This window comes from Rhynchophorus ferrugineus, unplaced genomic scaffold (genome assembly GCF_030347505.1).
Source record: "Rhynchophorus ferrugineus isolate W39M unplaced genomic scaffold, kcgeb_rfMv2 rfM3, whole genome shotgun sequence".
In the NCBI taxonomy this organism is placed as follows: Eukaryota; Metazoa; Arthropoda; class Insecta; order Coleoptera; family Curculionidae; genus Rhynchophorus; species Rhynchophorus ferrugineus.
The window spans coordinates 16,859,162-16,884,100 of record NW_027472582.1 but is presented as its reverse complement, the minus strand read 5'-3'; the positions used below and the strand labels follow the sequence as shown (position 1 = coordinate 16,884,100).

Here is a 24,939-nt window from a genome sequence, read left to right as displayed (position 1 = left end):
TTTTGAAGTCAGATTTAAATTGTTAAGAGAAGCAGTATATGATGAACCATTTCTTTCAAATATTTCTAAACACTTGTCATGTTCCTTAGCAAACCAATGGACAAACCAATTCGACACTGCAGTTCTAAACACTATAATCATAAATCAATCGATAAATAAAAGACCTAATAATCCGTAATTAATAAAAAAATTCTCGGTATGAATTAATTTTTATTATTATTTCCGATTAGTTACACATGATGTTTCATACTTGAAACATCATGGATTTCTTGAAATACTGACTATTTATAAGGTTTCAATTAGATATCTACAGACACACACAGTTATGATACAGTTTGTTAATCAATTTAAAGCTTTCTGATAAACTATATTTTTTGTTTTGTTTTGTCGTACGTAAGCAAACAAAGATGATGGTCCTCCGACGCGCGAACACGCGACTTACAATTGTCCGTGCGCGAAAGAGAGAAACTCCAAGATGATTCCGCAAACTTTCAACGACTGTCCTTGAGATTTATTTATGGTCATCACCAGATGTACTGGAAATTGTAAATGTTTAAAATCGAACGGTAAATCCGTTGAAATTATCGGTATATGCGGGATCAAGACATCCTCTCCTTTGTATTTTCCCTTTATGATTGTTGCCTTAATGATGTTATTCATCATCTTTTTCACAGCCAGTCTTGTTCCATTGCACAATCGAGGTTGATTAATGTTATGATGACAACTGATCCTACTTCTAACTTCGAATTGTGAGGCGGTAATCCAGGCAATTCCAGTGAATTTAAAAACTCCGTGGGATAGTTGACTAAGTCGTCCTGGTATATAACGGTGTCGACTAATTTGAAGGAAACCAACTCCGGAAGAAAATTCTGAATCGTCGCATTGAGATCCTTGACAATCTCGAATCCTCGACTTTTTTCCTCCTGACCATCTTCTAAACAGACTGTCAAATGGACTACTGAAAGGTGTCTTTCATGGATCGCAAATGAAAAGATACGCCAAATTGCTTCATTGCTACTTACATAGCGACCCATCTGGTACTGTGATATTTCGTCATTTGCATTCGAAGACGGCCATATCGCTAGCTTTGTTAACATATCTACATATAGCTTTGGATAATATTGGCGAGTATGGCACGACCCAACAATTGTATACATCAACATTTTCCTCTTACCTTCACAACTACCGATCGCCCATTGTCCGCAACTGATCGCCGACGATATAATGGGTATCCATTATTTCCCGTTATGGTTTCAGCAATCAGGTCTCTTGGGTATCGCTTGGAACAATTGCCGTCAACCATATAGGGTAAATTGTAGTTGAAAATACCGCAAGGTCCATGTATCATGTGTGTAGTAACTACTGCATGCAAATTTGGGCCAACTGTGGGAAAGTGGGCATGAAATTGTCTTGTATAATATATGTAGCGCCAAATGATGTCATCTGGAAACAGTTGTTATATTTCTGAATGTTGGCCAAGAAGTGCTTAGGATCATTTCCAATCCCAGAAACCAAAGAGCGTAAAGGATCTGGTGGTGGGACCAATCGTGGTAATTTTACTTTGCCTCCACTACAACATAATCCAGTATATTCACCACTGTATTTTAAAGCTTCGCAATATTTACAAATTATTGTCATTTCCCCAATTGTTACCGATTTGTCGGCACAATAATCTATTGCCACATCATAGTGGAATGCAGCTCGTTCCAGGATCACAGCGGCACTGTGTCTGCGGAATCGCTGAATTTCATTATGTCGTGGTCGCCGTTCTTGTGTTTGATGTGCACGAACTCGTTGCATTCTAAGCCTATCTACTTCATTGTCACCCTCTAAAGAACGCAATTCTGACATAGCAATACGACTATTTTCTTGATCTGTCTCTCTTTGGTCATCAGTGCGGTTAACACGTGAGGTAGCTCTTCGCACATTTGATTGACTGCGACGACCTAAGTCAGGTCGTCTTCTCCTCGTCATCGTAAATTGTAATTAATCAAAGTGAGAAAAGTTCTCGCGCACTTAGCAGTAAAGTGTCACTATCACAAAAAATCTACAAAAAAGAGCACATAAATTGAAACGTCACTACCACAAAGTATCACCGAAGTTAAGAAAGTTCTCGCACACGTAGATTGTCGGATTCGATCCTCGACACCAAAGACAATTATTGTTTTTATTTAATTTTGAGCATTTTCATATTTAAGCACCTTTTAAACCTTCCCTGGACTTCCACAATGGTGTTATATGTTGAATGCACAATGTTATTCAATTGATATGGTATCCATCTTCGCATCTTTACCATCTTCCCATTGCTAATAATCGGTCGCTAATCATATCTTGAGCCAGATTTAACGCTTCTGCCAATTGTTCTTGTGTTTGAGTTGGTGCTTCATCCGATAAGTCTTGCAGTTTAGCATCTTCATACATTTTCGGTTTACCAGACTGTTTCTGAACAACGAAATCAATCTTTTGAATTTTCGAAACAACGCCACGCATGTTTATAATATTAGAACATGGTCATCGTAAGCCTCTATCAGCAAACGATGACTTCCAGCGGTTTTTTCTTTTAATTAAATAAGAAAAAATTATGTTACTCTCGCAAAGTATATGTATAGCTTTGAAGGTAGATGTCAATAGAATAAAATGACATATGTGTAAAATCATTACATTGCCTGCTTAAGCCTATAATCATCTGTTAGAAAAACCGGTAATGACTTTCCGGTACACATAGTACATCTAGAATGTTCTATGGCCTAACTGAAAGATAACAGTCCATAGTTCCAGCATTTTGAGGATAAGAACACTCAAATAATTTTCGTGGACAGTTTTATAATAGATGACACCACGAATTTACCGTCTTAGTACTTTTGATCATTGTAGAAATTCGAATGCTTCTATTGAAAAACCCTTTAGTAAGTATAACAAAATGCTTCTGTGACTTCTGAGTTACTTTTAACTTATCTCGATTAGATATAAATAAAAATAATGGGGTATTTAGACATTTTAAAGGAAACATGACATATAAAACAATGAAATGAAACTACGGCTGATAGCTTCGATGTTAATTATTGGCGACACACCTGTTTTAAGACGTGCTGAACAATCTGTCTTTCAGTGATAACCTGTAACTTATAAGATCTCGTGATTTCTACTAATTTTGAAAATGTATTTTCATGTATTATAATTATTATAATCGTAAGCAAGTATATTTAAAATACATCCTTTAACATTGCATAACAAAACGTTCATATTAATAACATGCATTATGTACAAAATTATGTCTTTCTGATAGATTTTGAAGACTTATTGAAAATATGTTTAAAGTATGTAATATTCATGCAATATTACAAACAATTTATTCTATTTGTTTTAAAATCATATTTAGATATAATTCATGCGATTTTGAATATTTATTAAATTATACAAAAAATATATTATATTCTCGTTAGTTATTATATTCTATTAAATTTACGAGAGGTGCTTTGTATATTTTGGGATTATGTCTAATTTGTTTAATATTTTGATAAGGTCTTTATAACCATGTTTGATATACGACTGCTAAGTCCATTTATTATAATTTCGTCCATCATACATTGTTGAAAGACAAATGCTTTTGTCTTGTGTGTAACGTGATTCATATTTGATTCATAACATCAAATATGATAAGTTTGCACAAATTACATTTAATAAGTAACATTTTGACATATTTTTTCCTAACAGCCGCAGCGAAAAATGGATGTTAAAATGGATTAAAAATATATACCAATCAGAGTAAAAACCTATTTATAAAATTGGTTCAAGCTGAAAATGAAATTACGTAGGTTAATTATCGTTTTTGATCTTAAATCCCGAAAATATAAAACAACCCTTAATAATTATAATTATATTAATACTATATTATGATCACTTGTATTTCGAGTTAACGTGATTATATTGTATATACTATGTTGTTTAATAAGTTCAGGGACCAGAGTTACAAATTAGGCACCATTTGAGATATTAAATGGTGCCTAATCTACCTTTTACAACTACAAAATATAAATTATATTTTTCAGCTTCGAACCCAGTTCGTGTTCAGTTTTTGAGATGCAAGATGAATTTTGTTGTTGGATTACCATCAAACTTGTAAAAAAAAAGTTTAATAACAATTGTAACTAATTGGACGCAAAAATTGGAGAAAAGGTTTATAGAAAACACAATTTTCCGTTAAAAGTACATCCCACAAAAAAAATGTAAAAAGTTTTTTACATTTAAATCTCATAATATGGAGAGAGTGACACACAAGATAGTTGACAAAATATTGACATATTGAGCTTTTTAAATTTATTTAAATCAAAATAGTGGTGAAAATGTGCAACTAAATTAATACATTTAATCAAGAGCTACAAAAGAAGAAATGGATTTACAAGTGCACAAAAATTAAAACAAGCTAATTCAAAATACTAGGTAAGTCAGTTTGATGAACAGAGAAAAGCTGCTAGAAGATATACCATATAGAGTCCTCATGAAATACATAGAGAAGCTCTTAGAAAATATAGTCAAAGTCATCTTGAACTACATAGAAAAGTTATTGACTATTCAAATGATAAAATTGTAAATATGGGAAATCGGTTGACCTATATTTGGTCGTGATTTAAAATGGAAAGAGAAATACTTAGAAATATGCTCTAATGGAGGTTAAGATGTTATTGAGCCGTACCCTGAACCTTTGAATTATCACCCTATATATCAGGATCGGTTTTCAGAACATTTTCCATGTACGATTCGTAGATATAATGCATGGTTTTAAATGACGCCTCTCTGAACAAAAGAAGTAAATACTTTACATTTCAAGTTTCCAATCCACGGGTAATACTGAACCAAACCAAGCAGGCATACTGTATGCAATTAGTACATTCACATTTTAAATGTATCTTTATTTTTGTTTTAAAATTAGGGGTTTTGTTGATGTTTTACACCTATACTCCACAATCAACTCAGCCTGGGCTCAGCGAAGCCGTAATATCTATGTTATCTACCAAGCTTAGATCCCTTTGACTTCTGATTACTCTAAAACGTCCCGTTTACACGAAAAATGCATTTTTACAACCACGAATAATCGCTTAATTTCCTTGAACTTACTGAACAATATAATACAATATAATATCATAATATAAGTTATCTAAAAATTCTATAAATGTATTTATACTTATATCTAACAAAATTTTCAATCAATAAAAACAAAAGCATATTAACAACTATGAAAACTTGCTCATGCAGTTCATTTTTTTTTGGTTAGCTGAACAAAACACACACAATAACATAACTGGTTGTTGCGAAACATAGAAAACTTACCTCCTTCTTTTAATATATTAGCTTTTACTGATGGCTAGGGTTGACATAAGATTTTTCTCGCTTATTCACGTTATATTTTTGTGACATTTTCCTATTTTGTACAAAATTGCATTAAATAAATCATCCTCAAAATCACCTGTTTTTGAACGTGTCATCATATATACTTACAGTAAACCGTGTTGTGAAATTGGAGAAAACAGTCCATCATTAACATAAAACATTCGAAAAATCTATTTCTACTAATCAAATATGCACTATCCAAAATACTTTACCACATACAGGAATGAAGGAATGAAAATTTCTGTCTATTCAAACAATAACCCAGAACTTTTCATTACACTTTAACTATTATTCAATTTTAGTAACTCTACTTACCGCTAAAGCACCATCGTCCGGTGATCTTGGCAAATATCATGATAGATATGACCAGGATAATGAACAAAATGGCCACAACTATACCAATTATTGAAGCTACACCAACTTCCAAACCTATAAAAAATTAAAAAATATAAACATTAATGGCAAAACATAGAAGTGAAATGTGATATATTGAAACAGTTATAGATATTGAATTGATTAGGACCTATAATTATTTATTGAAATTTTATATTAGCATGGTATAAATGTGTTATATTGTTTTTAATCACGTCAAAATTTTGGACTTTTTAGTGATTGGACCTGCAGCTTAACGTGGGCTCCGAACCACGGTCCTCGACATTAACCCTACCGATTGGCGACTGACCAACTTAGAAATCATCCCAGAAAACATCCGGTCTTACCCAGCCTGGTTACTGGCGTGACTGGGATCATTTTCCTTGTCGGATTTTACACTGTTGCTTAGGATAATCAAAAATATTAAACAATTACAAACATACATTTACGACCATGCCCTAGCAGGATGCGAACCCGCGACTATCGCAGCAGTAGGTGGACCGTCCTGTCGCCTTTACCATTGCGCTATCAAGCCGGCATGGTATAGACTTATTCCTTGTACTATTAACGAAGAACAGTAATATTTTTATCATGTCAATTAGTGTAATAAGGAAGGTGTTTTTCTCAGGTAGCATAAATAACTAACTAATGACCAAACATAATCGTCAGAAACATACAAACAAATTTGCAGACATCAAAGTGACGACATAATGCAATAAGTTAACAGTTTCGTATGCCTTACGTTTTAGTCATTTGTTATTGTTCTGAATTCGTGGAAAACATTTGAAGGATGAAAAAATAAAATACGCTAAAATTATAAAAATTTTGAAAAGCAATTATTTTTCTTCTGCAATTACTTTTGTACTCAACATAAGAATTATTAATATGATAACATATACCTACAACACAAAAGTTTTAATAGCAACTTTAAAAACACTTTAATATAAAACTATCAATCAGTGAAAGATCAATGACAATTTGACCATTTTAAGGCAGATATATAAACTATAAAATATGGTATAATAGCTCAATTAAAAAGTCCCCGGCCTAACAAACAGATGGCGCTACTAGAATTAAATCCATATGTTAAATATGCGAGTATAAATGTGACAGCTATCGTATCATTAGTTTGCGAATTATAGCATTTTGAGTGAAGCAACTTTTGGTTTGTGGGAAAATGGATAAAAGGGAATTTCGCGTGTTGATAAAATATTGCTTATTGAAGGGAAAAAATACAGTTGAAGCAAAAACTTGACTTGATGCCGAGTTTTCGGATACTCTCCAGGAAAATCAACTATCAAGGATTGGTATGCTAAGTTTAGACGTGGCGAAATGAGTACCGAAGACGGTGAACGCAGTGGATGCCCAAAAGAGGTTGTTACCAACGAAAACTTAAAAAATCCACAAAATGATTTTGAACAAAATAGCAAACACTCTAAAGATATTAACTGAATGTGTACATCACATCATTCACGAATATTTGGATGTGAGAAAGCTCTGTGTAAAGTGGGTGCCACGCGAGCTCACATTTGACCAAAAAGCAATGACGAGTTGATGATTCGGAGCAGTGTTTGAAGATGATCCAGCGTAATAAACCCGAGTTTTTGCGTCGATATGTGACAACAGATGAAACATGGCTTCATCATTTCACTCTGAAGTCCAATCGACCGTGATCCGAGTGGACTGCATACGATGAACCCGCTCCAAAGCGTGGGAAAACGCAACAGTCTGCTGGCAAGGTTATGGCGTCTATATTTTGGGATGTGTATGGAATAATTTTCATTGACTACCTTAAAAAAGGAAGGACAATCAACAGCTTCTATTACATAGCGTTATTGGACCCTTTCAAGGACGAAATTATCCACCGTATTCTCCAGATCCGGACCCCTATTTCCTGTTCTCCGACCTCAAAAGAATGCTCGCTGCGAAGAAATTTTCGTCGAATGAAGAGGTGATCGAGGAAACTGAGGCCTATTTTGAAGCAAAGGACAAATCGTACTACAAAAATGGTATCGAAAGTTACAAATTATGTTCTAAAAACTAATTTTGCAAAAAATGTGTTTTACTATGGTAGGCCTGGGACTTTTCAATTGACCTGTTACATTGTATGTTAATTTGTACATAATATAGTTATTTGGAGAAATGCTTTTTTCGGGGACTAGTGATTCGATATTTCCGATAACATTTGAGTTTTATATTAAACCACTGTAAAAATGTAAAATTCGTTAAACTTGGAACGAATTTTTCCCTCTCATTTTAGTCTAGTTAAAAAGAGACTGAATACTGTCTAATGCGTCTGAATATTTAACCGTATCAATTTACAAAATTCTATTTGTGTTGGTACTGGTCGACCACTTTGCCGTATGTCTACAAAAATCCTGAAAAATCCTGAACCAAACCAAAATTCTAAGTTAATGCGGTAATATTGGGACATGCTGACGTCATACATTTTAATGACATGCATAGGCTGTTTTATTAGATATATTATGGATACTGTCGGATTATACCTATTATATTCACCATTAATAATAGCAAAACCAATTGAAAGGTAATTCTATATTTGACATATATGAAGGGTCGTCAACTGAATGTGAATTATAAGTATTGAATGCGATTAAGCAATTATTGGTATCATTAATCAGTTTCATTATTTCATCCACTTTAAAAACGTAAAAAGTGAATGACAAAATTTAACTAATGAAGAATCAATCAAGGGGAAGTTGTATATTATTATTTTAATTTTTAAATTGACTTAATTATTCCGGTATAATATTAAAAAAAATATTTTTATGATAGAAGCCATTCTTTCTGAAATATCAATTTACAATGGGTTGGAGGAAGTCCGAAAATGGGTATTAATACCATCTTCATCAAACAGACCAGAAAATTGGCACGTGTTTTACTTTTAAATTAATTTCATTGTTGATTTGTAATAGCTGTTGTTTTTAATAAAAAATGTTCGATAACCAAATAAGAAAATATTATCACTTATTTCTATTTTAATTTATCTAATTGTAGATAATTATTAAACACAACTAATTGTAGGCAATTACAATTGTGTAGTAAAAGTTTTCATTGTTAACAGTTAAATTATACGAGGGGGGAATGTCTAGTAGTAATAAATGCCATTACCATTTACGTAATGTAAGTTCATTTCGATAGTTATGATCAATGGAAGCATCAAGTAGGCGTAGACATTTATTTTTAGTACGCTATTTATTTTTTTAGTAGTACAATTCTGTAAGAAAATGTTCCGAAGTTAAGGGAAATGTGTTTTTGTAAAGCAAGAACATAAGAGTTTACTTATTTCCATTATTTATGAGTATATACCTCATTCTGTATTAAAACCGGCGGAAAACTGTAATAAAAACAACAATAAAATATTTTATGGTCGACGCGGAAAAAAACAAAAGAGTCTCTATATACATAAATACAGATATCTTTTAAAGGAAATTTCTTAATAATTCAAAGGGCGTTGCTCGGTAGATAGACGATTTATGGTGCCTGGGAGAAATCACCGCGATTTAGACGTATTAGGGTAAGTTTTTTGTTTATTTCCAACGATACGTTACGTCACCCGCCTTAGAATGAAATCCATCAACCCAAGTAGTCCCAATACTCAATCCTCGCCATTTTACAGCCTACAAAATATCGGTATATCGCTCTGAAACTTTTGCTTTTACCAAAATGAGATCGGTGTGTGTTTACTTATCAGAATATTACATGCTTTCGGATATGTTATATATAGACTGTGGTTCTGATTGAGGTGATGATCTTCCTACAGCCCACAGTGTGACGTACCAAATTTTTACTAAAATTTTTTTTTATTGAATTGTTAGGCAGACTATTTATCACTAAATAACATAAAAATATGTCAACATCAGCCAAGAATCACGATTAAATTAAGTGTTGTACTTTTTTACATAGTATAGAAATGAATTCTTTGCACGTTGGTAAGTATTTCATATTGTTGTAGATAAAACCTACCGCGAATTTCTGGTAAGTATTTTAAACTTTATTCGAGTTTTTTAAAAAATCCATGCATCACATCCAGGACATTTCAATAAATTTTTCATAAACTAATTTTCCCAAAAAAAATTGAATTACTGTGGGTTGCGATTAACAGAATTTTTTTAGTGACGGATATTACAATAAAAAATAAAGATTTAATAGACATTTGGTTAGAAATACCAAAAGGTCAACGAAAACAGCCGGTTTATGAAGAAAATATTGTTACTGCTTAATGTTGAAGAATCATCAAAACGTTTGAAAGAGAAAATGATGAATTGTAGTAAGGTTCTTGGCTTAAGAATGGCCACTAAATATGAGAAAGTATGTTATTCTCGCAAACGACTTTTGGTAATTTACAAGAAACACCATCTTTGCATATTGCTTCTTGTTGAAGAGGCCTCAATTAAAACAAAAATAAGACGCGCAGCTTAGCGGACAGAACTCTAGAAGAGCTACAGTTTGGTTCGTAAGTAAATAATCGGGTTCAATCTACAAAACCTTATTCAATATTATATTATCAAAATTTAATCAATAGCTTGATATCAAACTTAACTTATTATTTATTAACTTAAGACAATTTTTAAAAACTTGAAATTTGAAAAAATATGTATTTTTTTCTCTTGCGAACTCTTTGTAAATATAGATATTTTTGAACATCTTTAAAAAAAAACAAAACACCAAGAAAATCTTTTGTGATGGGTCGCGGCCTTCCGGCTGCTGCATCTTCTAGCGAACATTAGATGTAAAACTGTAAAATATTTACAGGTTTTTCTTTTGGCCGATTTAGATATATTAATATTTTCTGGATAATTTAAAAGTAATATACTCTTTGAGATATCGCCGCTTTTATCATTACCTGGACACCCTGTATATTAAGTAAAAATTACTAAATATCTTTTAATATATTGTTAGATCATACATTAAATTATTAAAAACCACTTACAGAATTAAAATTGGTGCTTTTATTTTTAAAATATCGAATTTTGTCCGTATCCCGTATACCACATCACACAGTGCAGCCGTGATATTTTCCACTATATATAACCCACACTTCAATTGTAGAATGTCGGGTAGAACATTTTTTTTACTGTAGAACATCAAGGCATATTAGAGAAAAAAATCATTTTGGAAATAAAAACTTTTTTATGCGTAAAACAAGTCATTTATACATTATATTGTATTTTGTAATGTTAGGTGTTGCATGCATTTTGCAATCACTATTGGCAAAAATGTGAAGTACCAATAAAAACAACTGTTAAACGACCTAACCTAAATGTTAAATTCAATGGTTTTGATTTGTAGAGGCGCTAATTATGAAACACTTAAAATTGCATTTTCGATATTACTTTTGTTGTTTGATGTCATTAACAAGGGATGACTATGAGAGCAAAAAAGTCTAAATGGACGAAAATCCTCTAGCTCAAGTTCACAAAGAGCTTTCAGACAATTTAGCCATTAATTACTCAACAGTTTTGATATGCTTACGCGAAGTAGAAAATATTTACAAGGAGGACGCCTTATATGGTTGGCGATGGAAAGTGGATATATTATAGCTACCAAGCGCAAAAAGCCTTAGGTTAGTCCATGTGGTGTACTACAAGAACTGTTACTGCAGACATCAACTGACGTGAATTGAATAAATTGAATGAAGTGTCTCTATATCTGCAAAAAAAACAGTCCGATCTCCATCAAATCTATATCGTTCCTTCGAACAGTACTGCCGAAAAATTTGTTAAAAAAGATGGAAAAAAGTTTAGCACATGTTTTGCGTTATATATTTCCACCAGAACACATTTTTAGATCAGCTTATTTTTTATACTGATATACTGATGAATCTTAGGTCACTCTTTTTTGAGCACTTAACATCACTCATATTGGATAGATCTCCATTCGATAGATATTCGCACAAACATTCAAAATTTTTGGTTGTCAGAAGCTAATACTGGGAAGAACTCTAATGAAAATATAAATTTCATATTTTAAATCTATATGTATAGAAATGATGTTCGTTGGTCTCGCTAAAACTCGAAAACGGCTAGACAGATTCTTCTAAATTTTATTTTGAATTATTTGTGGAAGTCAAGGAAAGGTTTATATGCTGAAAAAATACGGAATAACGGCAAGGAAAATAGGAAAAACAACAAATTTGTATTTTAATGCACAGTGTCACTGTCACCAATAATTTCACTGTCACAAACGATTGAAAATTTTGTTTATTTTGTTAATTCGCTGCGATTTTTATTGAAAATACTGTTTAGCGTGTTGCATCTGAACTGAATATTAGTTATTGATGAATATTAGGTATAGAAAATTATTGGGACATGGATATTTCAGAAAGGAATCAATATACCCCATGGTCATTCATGGCAAAATGATAATAAAAATAGTGTTATTACAATAAAAGTTGGTGGAAAGAGGTAATCGTTGGAATAACAATTAATTAGGTTTTATTAGTCATAATATTTATTGATAATTCATTGCAGATATATTGCATTTGGTGCTGGAAACAGGAATGGTTAATAACACCTTCGGTTTGGATGAACTCGATCAGACATATTGAAGAAGAAATTGACAAATAATGGAATTGTGAACAAATGTTAGATATATTGGAAATTAACAGCTTAGTTATTCACTTGAATCAATGCTGCTAATGTCTAAGACAGGGTGATAAGAGTGGAAAGTCAGTAACTTAAGGTCAGTATATAATTAATATATGATAACTGTATGAAATGTTATTGTAGGTTGTAAAAGATTTATGTACGCAGGTATGTGTGTAATTATGCAGAATACATCTGAGCATTTGGTTAAAATGTGTCAGAAGAGAAATAATAGGAACTGTTTTGCAGATATGGTAAATTCTTAAGGCGAATGCGGTGATTAAATCTAGTTTTATCAAAAAGATTTGTATACAGGTATTAACAGAATCAACTAAGGAGAAATACAGCGATATCAAAATATCTTTGCAAGGAAACACTGTACCGAAAGACACGAAAGAACTAAGCATAAAAGGTAAATATGATCGCTAATAAAAGTAACATATATTACTTGGACATGCAATTGTTAATTAGCTAGATTAGGCCTCCTATACAGCTACATAAAAACGCGCCTAGAACTCTATGTTAACTCACAGGTGGTATGGAAAAGAATTTAATGCAAACACAACCCTAACCTACAAACTATTATAACCGTGTATTTAATTGTAGTTTTAAATCCTTCGATAATATTTGCATTAGATCTACTATTATGTTCAAATAAATTATATCTGATAACAGTATTTTTGATTAATTATTTTATTTAGATTAGAATTTTGTTGAATGTCAATGCCAAACTGAACTTAAACTCATAGTTGATATGGCAACATTGCGACGTTTTGACGTCACACATTTAGATGACGTATGTTAAAAACTTTTTTGGATAGACTAAACATGGATGTAGGTGATGTGAAATTCATCGGGTCATCTAGTAATTTATACATTTTTTCCATACATTTTAATTCCTTAAAGTAATCTATTTTGACATTCGCGTCAAATACAAATTGTATATTGTAAGAAAAACATAGTACATTAATCATAAAACGGACATTGCGAGAAGAATACTAAACTAACGCCCACAGGGTGCACTAATTGTAGCGGCAAAACACGTTTATTAGAATAAATGTCAATAAATCGCACAAATTGCCGTTTCCGAATTACACATGGAAAATATACGTTTATTATACCCTCGATTACCTTGCGGGGTGCTTTAATTTTTGCGCAATTTAAATATAATTGCGGTTAAACGTAGACCAAAGCTTAAACGGCGTAATTACATTCTGGATATTAAGGGTTGTCGTTAAAACGCCGCTGGAAAAGGTCGATTTTTATGACGGATACGTCGTCTATCAGATCAAGTTGAGTATAATGCGTGGGCTTGTGTGCACGATATGCTAAAAATAGAGGAAACATTAGAAAAACTACTGTCATAAATATAATTTTGTATGTTATTTGCGATAATATTATGTTTTCTTCGATAAGTCTCCACCATTCGACAAAAGAATCGTTGAATCGTTATCGTTGGGTGGAAAAGTGGTAAAGGCGATGGGACGGTCATCCTACTGTTGCGATAGCCGCGGGTTAGAATCCTCCTGGGGCATGGTCGTAAATTTATGTTTATAATTGTTTAATATTTGTGAATGTTCTAGGCAAGAGTGTAAAATCCGACAAGGAAAATGATCCCAGTCACGCCAGTAACCAGGCTGGGTAAGGCCGGAGTCTTCTGGGATGATTTCTAAAGTTGGTCACTCGCCAGTCGGTAGGCTTATGCTGAAGACCGTGATTCGGAGCCCACGTTAAACTTTAGGCCCAGTCCAGATAAACTCATAGTTGGTAAAAGGAGACTTTAAAATATATATATAAAAAAAAACGTCTCGGCACCATTAAAACCAATTCGTAGCGTTGTTTTAAATAAGAAACTGTCGTAAAGGTAATTGAGAAAATATATTATTAAAAATGTTGTCCATCTATGTTCTCTACTTCTTTCTTTCTAGGTAATATTCGGTAAACTTCGCACAGAGCTTTCTCATACACAAATATTCGTGAATGATATGATGTACACGTTCAGTTGATATCTTTAAAGTGTCAGCTATTTCATTCAATTTCAATTTGCGGTCATTCAAAATCATTTTGTGGATTTTTTAAATATTTTCGTCGATAACCTCTTTTGAGCGTCCCCTGCGTTCATCGTCTTCGTTGCTCATTTCACCGCATCTAATGTTAGCATACTAATCCTTGATGGTTGATTTTCCTGCAGCAGTGTCCGGAAATTCGGCATCAAGCCAAGTTTTTGCTTCAACTGTATTTTTCCCTTCAAAAGCAATATTTTATCAATACACGAAATTCCTTTTTAACCATTTTTTTTCACAATACCAATAATAATAAGTTGCTTCACTCAAAATGCTATAATTCACAAACTAATGATCCAACAGCTGTCATATTTATACACGCATCTTTTGAGGGTTAGGGCTAACTAAAAAACATATGGATTTAATTCTAGTAGCGCCATCTACGTGTCAGACAGGTGACTTTTAAATTGACTTGTTAATGTTTCATATCAATTTTTCCCAGGATTAGGAAACATAATTTTGAGCCACGTTTTATTTTATCTTTCACTTTTTTAAAAATATTCGACGTTATATATTCCATTTAATATACCTCGAAAATTGTTTCATCGCTAAATCGCTCCATACGATTCAATGTTATCCTCAGCGAGAATTTTATGCTTGTCTGTATCAGTTATATTTACGAGGTATTAAAATTTAATGTATTATGATACATTTTCATCGACCGTTAAAATATCTAGTTCATTAATTTTTGTTTGCCTTCGATACATTACGATCTATTATTATTTTATCTTGAAACGTTACATTTTACTCTTCAAGTTTTAAGCGGTGTTTTCGTTTAGTTACAATATTGTGTAGTCTGCGATTTGTTGGAAGATAAAATATACGTAAAATGTAAAAGAGTTCATGTTTGTATTTTTTTTACTGTGAATATAATATCGAATATATTTTGAATAACTACGAAAAAAAACAGCTGTTACTTCCCATCTGTCTTATCATGTAAACTATAGAGTAGTATACCCTATGATGTAAACTGAAATCTAACATGTGAGTTTGTTTATATGCCAATGCTTGTTCTCTGTATTGCTAAACAAATGAGATAGCAGTTGAAAAATACTGATTAATAAAAGTAGGTTGAAATTGAAAGTTAGAGTATAATTATATTATTCCTTTAAATAATCTGTTAAAATAATATTGCATGATTTAGAGCAGCGCTGTCTAAACTAGATATGTTCTAGGGCCAATAAAAATTACAAAATATTTGTAAAAACAAAATGCAGGTATAATATCATTACTTTATTAATGCATTACTTTTTCATTAATTTATATTATATAATTCTGCCATCATCAACGTCAATATTGGTAATCCATATTACTTTTATCCTGCGTAGAAGAATAAGTCTACCAGTGAATATCAATAATTGTCAACTCTCCCAAGCAGAGGATGTTAAATATGTTGGTATGTATTTATATCGACGCCTAACATAGAAGAAGCACATAATCTCTAAAGGAAAACACCTTGGACTTAAACTAAACCAAATGTATTGGCTCATCGGGCGCAAATCCAAGTTATCATTAGATAACAAGGTATTGCTGTACGAGTCTATACTCAAGCCTATTTGGTCATATGGAATCCAACTATGGGGTGCCGCTAGCAAATCTAATATATCCATCATTCAATGGTTCCAAAATAGTGTTGCGTGCCGTTGTTAATGCTCCGTACTGTGTTTCAAATGAAGTGATATAACGTGATATTCCTCTAGAACCTAAAACGAGTGTAATTCAACATGTTTGTGTGAAGTACTTCGAAAGAGTGTCAGTGCACCCCAATGTGCTCGTTACTCAGCTAAATATACGACCTGTACCGAGTGAAGTGCGTATACTAAAACGTTCACACGTGATGTGCCTATATTTCGATTTTATAAATTTAATTGTTGAATATGCACGTTCACAAAGACAGGTACTGACCATCATTGAACCCATTTTTAGGCCAAAAGTCGCCAGTTTCGGGAAAGGTTCAACAAGTAGTTTAAAACATTCATTTTCACTCATTCATTCACTTTAAACTGGGATCGTTAATGTATGAGTAAAGAGTACTATATCACCATCAATTTTTTAAAAATCTGCGAATCGCTGCTCAAATTGTAATATGCTAAATAATGTCATTTTAGTTTACTTACAGACAAAACTTGCATACAAATCAAAGACTAAAGAGATAAAATAGTCTAATTCCCATTGCTCATTGAATGCACGGTTTTGTTCACTTCGGCATAACTTCAGCTTCTTAATAGAGATAAAAAACTTGTTACCAGAAAAAAAAATTTGGTCATCAAATCATTTGAAAATAAAAAAAGCATGTGGCCCGCGGGCCATGGTTTGGACAACTCTGATTTAGAGCAGCAATGGTGAATCCAGGGGGTAACTGAGAGACTCATGTAACCGCCCTCAAAGTATCTAGTATCAGCCACTAACAAATATTTTTTAATGTCTATCTTGATAAATCCTACTATCAATGAGATTGATCTCGACCACAAGTCCTTATAATATGGCAGAGGGTTTTTGAAGATTACATAATCTTATATATAAAATTCTCATGTTCGTTCCCATACTCCTCCGAAACGGATTGACCGATTCTTATGAAATTTGTTATGCATATTCAGTAGGTCTGAGAATTGGCTACTATCTATTTTTCAAACCCCTAAATGATAAAGGGTGTCCATCCAAAGATTTTTTTAATATTTTTTTTGTTATGTGGCATTAAAAATACATACAACCCTAAAATTTCACTTTTCTATCACCAACCCCTGCTTTTTAATAGTCATTTTAATAATTTTATCATTTTTATCCCATCAATAATCGAAGCCACCGTTTCAAATGGTAAGTTTTGAGGTGAAAATATATTAACACCACGAATACCTGTTATCCACAGATGTGCCAATTCAATATAAGTGTATTCAACTTCCAATTAGATTGGCATTTGCAATGACTATTAATAAATACCAAGTCTAAACAATGTCTGTTTGAGGCTTCGATTTCAGAACACCATGTTTTTCACACGGTCAATTCATAATCCACATAAAAAAACAGAAAAATTTCAATATACAATTGACATACATATACACAGGATGTTTATTTAACTAGTAGTAGCTGAATATAAGATATGTTTATGTAATAGAGATATGTCTATTTTATTTTGTCACATTCACTATTTTCATATTTAAACAACTTCTTCCTTTGTATTGTCAATTACAAGATAATCCAGCTAGAAAGTAATAGAAAAGCTATATTCAACTTCAAACATACTCATAGTGTTTATATAAAATCACCTTTTACTGGTGCCATTTGGTACAGTTTTCAGAAAAAAAGTGCCTCCAGTGTAGTGAAAGTATTAGCAAAGAAGACAGCAATGTTATTTACGATAGGGTGATAATTTCTGTTTAAATAGTCTTTATCTGGTGGCGATTAGATATCTGTGATAAGAATTAAAGGCAATAATAATCAAAAGAACTATAAAAAGGATTTAGAAGATTGTCAAAAACATACAAAAAAGTGTAAAAATATTTCTGCACTGTACTTAGAAAAAAACTCTGAACTATAATTTAGTATATTGATTAAAACCGCTGATATGCCAGGATTTGAATAATTTATAATATAAAAAGTAATTTAGATTTTTTTTGTTTTATTCATCAGATACTTATCGATGCCTCATAGTTCGACTAAGTTTGGATTTTATTAAACTAGCTGGCATGTTGGATAGATCTAAAAAATTTGTTTTTTTCCTAACATAAAATTCAAATGCTGTCAGAAACACGTTAGCCAAAAAAAGATGGAAAAAATATATATTTTTTAAAATAAAGTCTAAACAAAACGTCAAGATAATTCTATAACCCATAAGTTTTCATATGTTTTACCTACCATAAACTCCATATACATGCTGCCTAAAAAATTTTGTTATTCCTGCAGCGTGTAACAAAAAGCACCATTATATTTTTAGCTCAATTTTCTTTTTTTATTTCTATTATAATAACTTTAAAATTAACACTAAACAGTACCTTTTGGTTCTGGGTTCGTCGAGATTTTCACTCTATAATCCTGAGTTCCCTGATCGTTATAAGCCGTCAAAATGTAATCCTTCTCAGTATCTTGTTTACCTATCCTGGCTATTCTTAAACTGACCAAATATCTTCCATTTTCCTGTAACATTAAAGTGCATTATAATGAAAATGAGCACAATATTCATTCACTAACCAGTTCGCGAGCAGATTCAGCTTCCATTATACCAGTGTTATCAAGACTACCCTCCCTAATTTTCTGGCCGTCGACAGTCCATTCGAATGTTGGTCTTGGATTGGCCTCAACGGTCACATTTATTACACCAATTTTCCCAACTTCATAACCAAACTCCTCAATTGGTTGTCTTTGTGGCAATGGTGCATCTAAAAATATATGATTAATAATGAGAGGAATATTGTTTTGTTATTACTCACATTTAACATCAAGACGTCTTTTTGTTTCTCCCATCTGTCCAGGATAAGCTGGATGATAAGCAACGCAACGAAGGTATTTACCACTGTCAGATGCTCTTAATTTTCTGGTCAAATTTTGAACTTTGCTGAGGAGGTGTTCTTTGGCCAATTCGTATACTGCTGGCATTCTTGTATCGTCAATGAGTTCGTCATCTGTAAATATGATATATATGTGATGAAATATATCGGTATTTATTTTTATTACACATACCCAAAAACCAACTAATATTAGCCACAGGTCTGCCATCTCGAACTGTACAGCTTGCTTCGAGAGTATCATCCACTTTATAAACATTGAGCTGGTCAGTGCCGCTGCTTAGTTCAAGCTCGGGCTGTTTAGGTGATTCTGTAAAGTAATATTGCATCATTGTTAGTTTTTTTATAATTTATAGTCGCCCCAATACTGTTCTGTTATTTAACGACTTTCAACATATTTAATTTTTAAGAATATTATTTTTTATAAACGTTTTTAAACTTAGTATGTCATTGTCGACGAGCTAAGCTCTTAAGATATGATACATATTTAAGATATTATTTTTGAGAGAATTTTAAAAAGTTGTAAAGTGTACACAGCTCACAAAATATTAGGTGCTTGAATGTATTCTGGTCATTTTTTCAATACCAATATGAAATATTCCGCTTCGGGAACGACGCGGATGGCTCTCATTAGTCTTTGGGCTTGGGATTGTCGTTGTAGATCTACTTTTCATCCTCAGACGAAAAACGTAACAGACATTTTCAGTCAAATCTTATGGTAGCCATTTTCACTCCTTTTTTCAATATTTTTGTTTACTTTGTTAGTTCATTATGTAGAAAGCTAATTCATCAACTACTAAGCCAGCTGAAACTCCCTGAGAGAGTTTGTGCTGGACAATAAGTCTTACAATTCATTCAATCTAATCATTTTGGGCCACCAAGCCGTATTTTATGATTGATATCAAAATAACCATTTTGAAATCGTTAAAACCAGAACCAACAATCGGGATATGATTCTTGAGATGAAATAGCGAACCACGATTAAGCGTCTGAATAATTCAATTATACTAAATGAAGAATTGTTATATTATTAAGAAATGTCAGATGTCTTTGCATTAACATTTCCAATATATATATATATATATATATATATATATGTATGATCAAAATACATGCAAGAACCTAATAATTTAATGCATCTAGTGAAGAGCAAAATTCAAATATTTAGGTATAAGGAAAATAGTGGTGTTAAATTAATAATCCACGAAATATATAATTAATGCTAAAAACTGAAAAAACTAAAAGAGGATACTTACTCGCAACAATTAGACTCATAGTTCCTATGGATTCCTGAGCTTCGCTGGAAATGCCTAACGTACATTTCAATTCGCCATTATTTAATTCCTGTACTTGATGGATTGTAAATCCGCACTGTCCAGTCTCCAGACCCTCTCCATAATAAGAAACCTGTTGGTAAAATAGCATTCCTGTCATTATTATTTCTAAACACAAATACATATTTTAACTAATTAAATTTAGACTTTTTATTGACTACTACTAGTGATGGGAACAAACATATCCATTTTCAGTTTTCAAATATTGTGTAGAATATTTATTTAAAATATTTTTGTATTAAGTAACTCCCACAATACAATATATGTCATCATCATTTCTTTGTTAATTTTTCTATTTTATATCATATTTTAAAACAATGGAAAATCTCAAATTCTAATTCTGATAATCTTAAAATATTCTGTATCGTTAATTTAACACAAAATAAGATTCTGAACTGAAAAAGAATATTATTACGATTCCTAACAGGAATCTTTAGTTGACATTAGTTAGTTTAGTCATCAACCAGATCAACTAATGCCAAAAAAAAAGACAAACGTGCATATATGTAAAGTAGAACATTAGATTATTAAAACCTTCTACTACTATACTATAGTATCAAAAATTAAATGAAATCTTTTTATCTATCCCAATCTTGTTACAAGTTAGTTTGATTAATTACTAATGTAATTTCTTTGAAATAAAGTTAAATATATATTCTTCGCAGTACAGATATTGGTTTTAATTATTATGGTAAAAAAGCTAGTTTAAAATAAATTGTAAAAGAAAAATAAATTATTTTTAAAGCAAATATATAGTATACTTAACTTTACATTAAATAATATTTAAGTAGGTAATATATAATATACAGCATCAAAGTATACTTATAAATAATATAATAAACATACAGTTATGAAACTTACCTCAGCACTTGTCTTCCCCTTGTTGAGATTAAACGTTTTCCATCCTGGAATTTCCACTCTGCAATATTGAAGCGGTACTGCCACTCGACACATATACGAAACACTCTCTCCGGGCAAAACCGTCTGTTCCTTCTTGTCAACGTCAACTTGCACTGACAATACAGCTGTAAGAAAACAATAAAGTTAATAAAAGCCTAAGTAGTAACAGAATATAGTTTTAAAAATATATTTAAAAGCACATTACCCCACGATTTAATTTTTTTTATTTTAAATACACAAGTAAATATACAGGAAGGACATACAATGCATAAGCATAGCATTTTATTTGTAGAATAATTTTTATTTATTGATCATGAATGTGGTTTTGAAATACTGCTTATTACGATTATAACAAAAACACAAAAGTTTCTAATATCCGGCACTTGTTATTTAGTTTAATTTATTATATATTGAACATAATATTTTAATTCAAATTGTGTTGTTTTTTTAGCATGTTGGCTGCTAATGTTCTACAGTGTTCTTAGATAATAACACTTTGAATAATATAAAAAGCTTTTGAAATATCATAATAAAGAAGTAAATGTTATTTTTCATTTTAATTAATAATGCTTCAATGTCATTTATTAATATTCAATAAGTGGCGAACTAAGAAATGGATAAAATAGAAATTTAAAGTAAAATAATGAAACAACTATACAATTTGTTACTGCACCTTTAATATACAGAGGCTTCCTTCGACTTTCGACTCGCTCGACTTTTCGACTTATTTACTTATGTACTTACTGTCCATTTTAATTTTACGACTTTGCACAGACATCAAAATTTTATAAAAGAGGTCGCTCATCAAAGTATGTTAATGAGATTCTCATTGTTTGTTGGGCTTTTTATTTATTGTTCACGTATATTTAGCTGAAGCTTCCGCCAGGAAGTGTTATTTACTATATCTCTCAAGCTGATAAGTTTATCCATAAACTTATATTCAACTTTATTTACCGTTAGAAATGTATTTGTGCTACTCCATGTGTTAAATTGACTTTGTTAATTGATCTTTGGTCTTTAGAATGAGACGGCGTACGAATCAATATATAACATGTCTTTTATAATTATGGCAAAATAAAAATTTAATTAGTCTGATGTTTGCGGAAAATATGCAGTATATAGGTGAAAAACTTACAAAATATATCCAGAGGTTATTAATTTCGGGTTTTTTGGAGTTTTGACATTTTTGTATATTGTTTCAGTTTAACCTAATTTGTGTTTATTAGGTTTTGCTTATTGGTAATATTTGGTTATTTAACTTTAATTTATCTTCTTTTTTGTAACTTTTATTGAGGAATTATTCAATTTTAGCGCGCTATTGATATATTGGCAATTTAAGGCAATTTAAGCAATTTAAGGCAATCTCTTCAGATGTTCAAAAAGCTGTAAAGTTACATTTTAGAATGAATAACCCAAATGTCCTTTACTATGGTCGATATTCATAATTTAATTGAAATATATAACATGCTTTAAATTAACCAACTGAAAAGAAAAATAAACTTACAATAAATAGCCACCGGTTCAACGTTCGAATTAACAGAAATCGCTCTGTCTTGAAACTATACAAAATCTACAAAAATAAGTATTTTTTAATACGATAAATTGTGAGAAGCATCTTGTAATTTAAAAAATAATAAATAGAGCAAATAAATAATAAATAAATAAAAAGAGCAGAAAAGACAAACCAAATATAAAGTATATATTTTATTGTACTTTTTTAACAGTTCAATTGTAATATCAATGCCCTGACACATAGATGACGCAGTTAGCCCTAACCATCAAAAGATGCGTGTTATAAATTTGACAGCTGTCGGATCATTAGTTTGTGAATTATAGCATTCTAAGTGAAGTAACTTTTGTTATTGTGAAAAAAATGGATAAAAAGGAATTTCGAGTGTTGATAAAATATTGGATTCTGAAGGGAAAAAATACAGTTGAAGCAAAGACTCGGCTTGATGCCGAGTTTCTGGACACCGCCCCATGAAAATCAACCATCAAGGATTGGTATACTAAGTTTAGACGTGGTGAAATGAGCACCGGAGACGATGAAGGCAGTGGACGATATCAACTGAACGTGTACATCATATCATTCACGAATATTTGGGTATGAGAAAGCTCTGTGCAAAGTGGGTACAGCGCGAGCTCACTTTTGACCAAAAACAACGACGAGTTGATGATTCGGAGCAGTGTTTGAAGATGATCAAGCCTAATAAACCCGAGTTTTTGTGTCGATATGTGAGAATGGATGAAACATGGGTCCATCATTTCGCTATGAAGTCCAATCCACAGTCACCCGAGTGGACTGCACACGATGAACCCGCTCCAAAGTGTGGAAAAAGACAACAGTCGGCTGGCAATGGAATAATTTTCATCGACTACCTTGAAAAAAGTACTACATAGCGTTATTGGATCGTTTGAAGGACGAAATCGCCAAAAAAAAACAGCCGTATTTGAAGTAAAAGAAAGTGCTGCTTTACCGAGACAATGCACAGTAGCACAAGTCAGTGAAAACGATGACATAAATCCATGGATTGGGCTTCGAAATGCCTCCTCGTCCACCGTACTCTCCAGATTTGGGCCCTAGCGGCTATTTCCTGTTCTCAGATCTCAAAAGAATTCTCGCTGGGAAGAAATTTGTTTTACAAAAATGTGTTTTACTATGGTACTATGGTATGCCGAGGACTGTTAATTTTGATCTATGGACAATTTGAAGCAAACATAAACGCCATCGAAAGTGGTTTCTGCTGGCTATTGGAGGCAGCGTATATAGCGTGTGACCTTTAGCTTTTTGTAAGCATTGCACGTTCATCATAACTGGAGCTGGAGTAATAAGTACTGTTCATTTATTTATTTATTTGAAAATTTAGCTTAATCCTAGCGAGGTTTACTAACTTAGCCTACTACTTAGTGGCAAAATCTCGCACTTTATTTCGTTTATCTCATTACATGTACATTATTGTTAGTGTTAGGACATATGTTGCGCTGGTAGGTCATGCGTTACATTTTTTTCATACCGTGTGCGTATGTCATACTTCATCCTAGTACAGTTTATCATTGCTATAAATTATCACTATTATCCATTATACGTTGTTTGTTGGGTAGTTGTTGTAGTTATGGCTTATTGACAATCTGAAGCATACATAAACGCCACCAATTGTGGTTCCTGTTGGTTCTTGGAGACAGCGTATCTAGTTTGTTTGCCTCTGGATTTTTCCCTTGTACGTATTGCACCAAATCATAGTTGGAGTTAAGAGAAGTGAGTGCATAATTCTAATAGAGTTATTTATTTAATTACTTACGAGTATATATATATTTAATTATTCATATATTAGATATTTTAGCTTTACACTAGCGAGTAGTACTAAACCTAATTGTGTCATTTATTGTGTAATTAGTTGTTATATCATTTATTTGGATGAATTTTTGGAACATTTTTATTTATTTAAGATGTTAAATTGTTTATTATTGTTTTATTAAATATAATCATTATTTTACGCCCTGGGCTTGCATCTTAACAGTTATTATAAATCTGCGATATGTTCAACTTATAACACAACATCAAATATATTATATTTTTTAAGGAGCTACTTCGAATGCTCCATCGGCTTTTATATCTGCTCGGCTTGATTACGAAAGAAAACCGACCGAACAGAAAATTCTTTTCAGTTACCCCAAACAATTAACAAAATTATTCTCGACTCAGTGGAAGTAGATAAAACTGGACCATCGCTTAGGAGGTAACATGTTCCTGTCCTAATTTACTTGCATCCTTCGG

General features: G+C 32.1%; 1 protein-coding gene across 1 annotated transcript in view; it reads right to left on the bottom strand.

Annotated features, from left to right (window-relative positions):
• The window catches only part of Fas3 (Fasciclin 3), a 78,815-nt gene that overhangs the window by 9,633 nt on the left and 44,243 nt on the right, over window positions 1-24,939 (bottom strand). Inside the window, exons 2-9 of the mRNA XM_076400521.1 lie at window positions 21,126-21,289; window positions 20,187-20,337; window positions 19,106-19,240; window positions 18,856-19,047; window positions 18,617-18,804; window positions 18,421-18,562; window positions 18,284-18,325; window positions 5,704-5,817 (exon numbers count right to left, since the gene is read on the bottom strand). Of these exons, the coding sequence (XP_076256636.1) occupies window positions 5,704-5,817; window positions 18,284-18,325; window positions 18,421-18,562; window positions 18,617-18,804; window positions 18,856-19,047; window positions 19,106-19,240; window positions 20,187-20,337; window positions 21,126-21,218 (1,057 nt within the window). The 5' untranslated portion in view covers window positions 21,219-21,289. The remainder of the gene's footprint in view (window positions 1-5,703; window positions 5,818-18,283; window positions 18,326-18,420; window positions 18,563-18,616; window positions 18,805-18,855; window positions 19,048-19,105; window positions 19,241-20,186; window positions 20,338-21,125; window positions 21,290-24,939) is intronic.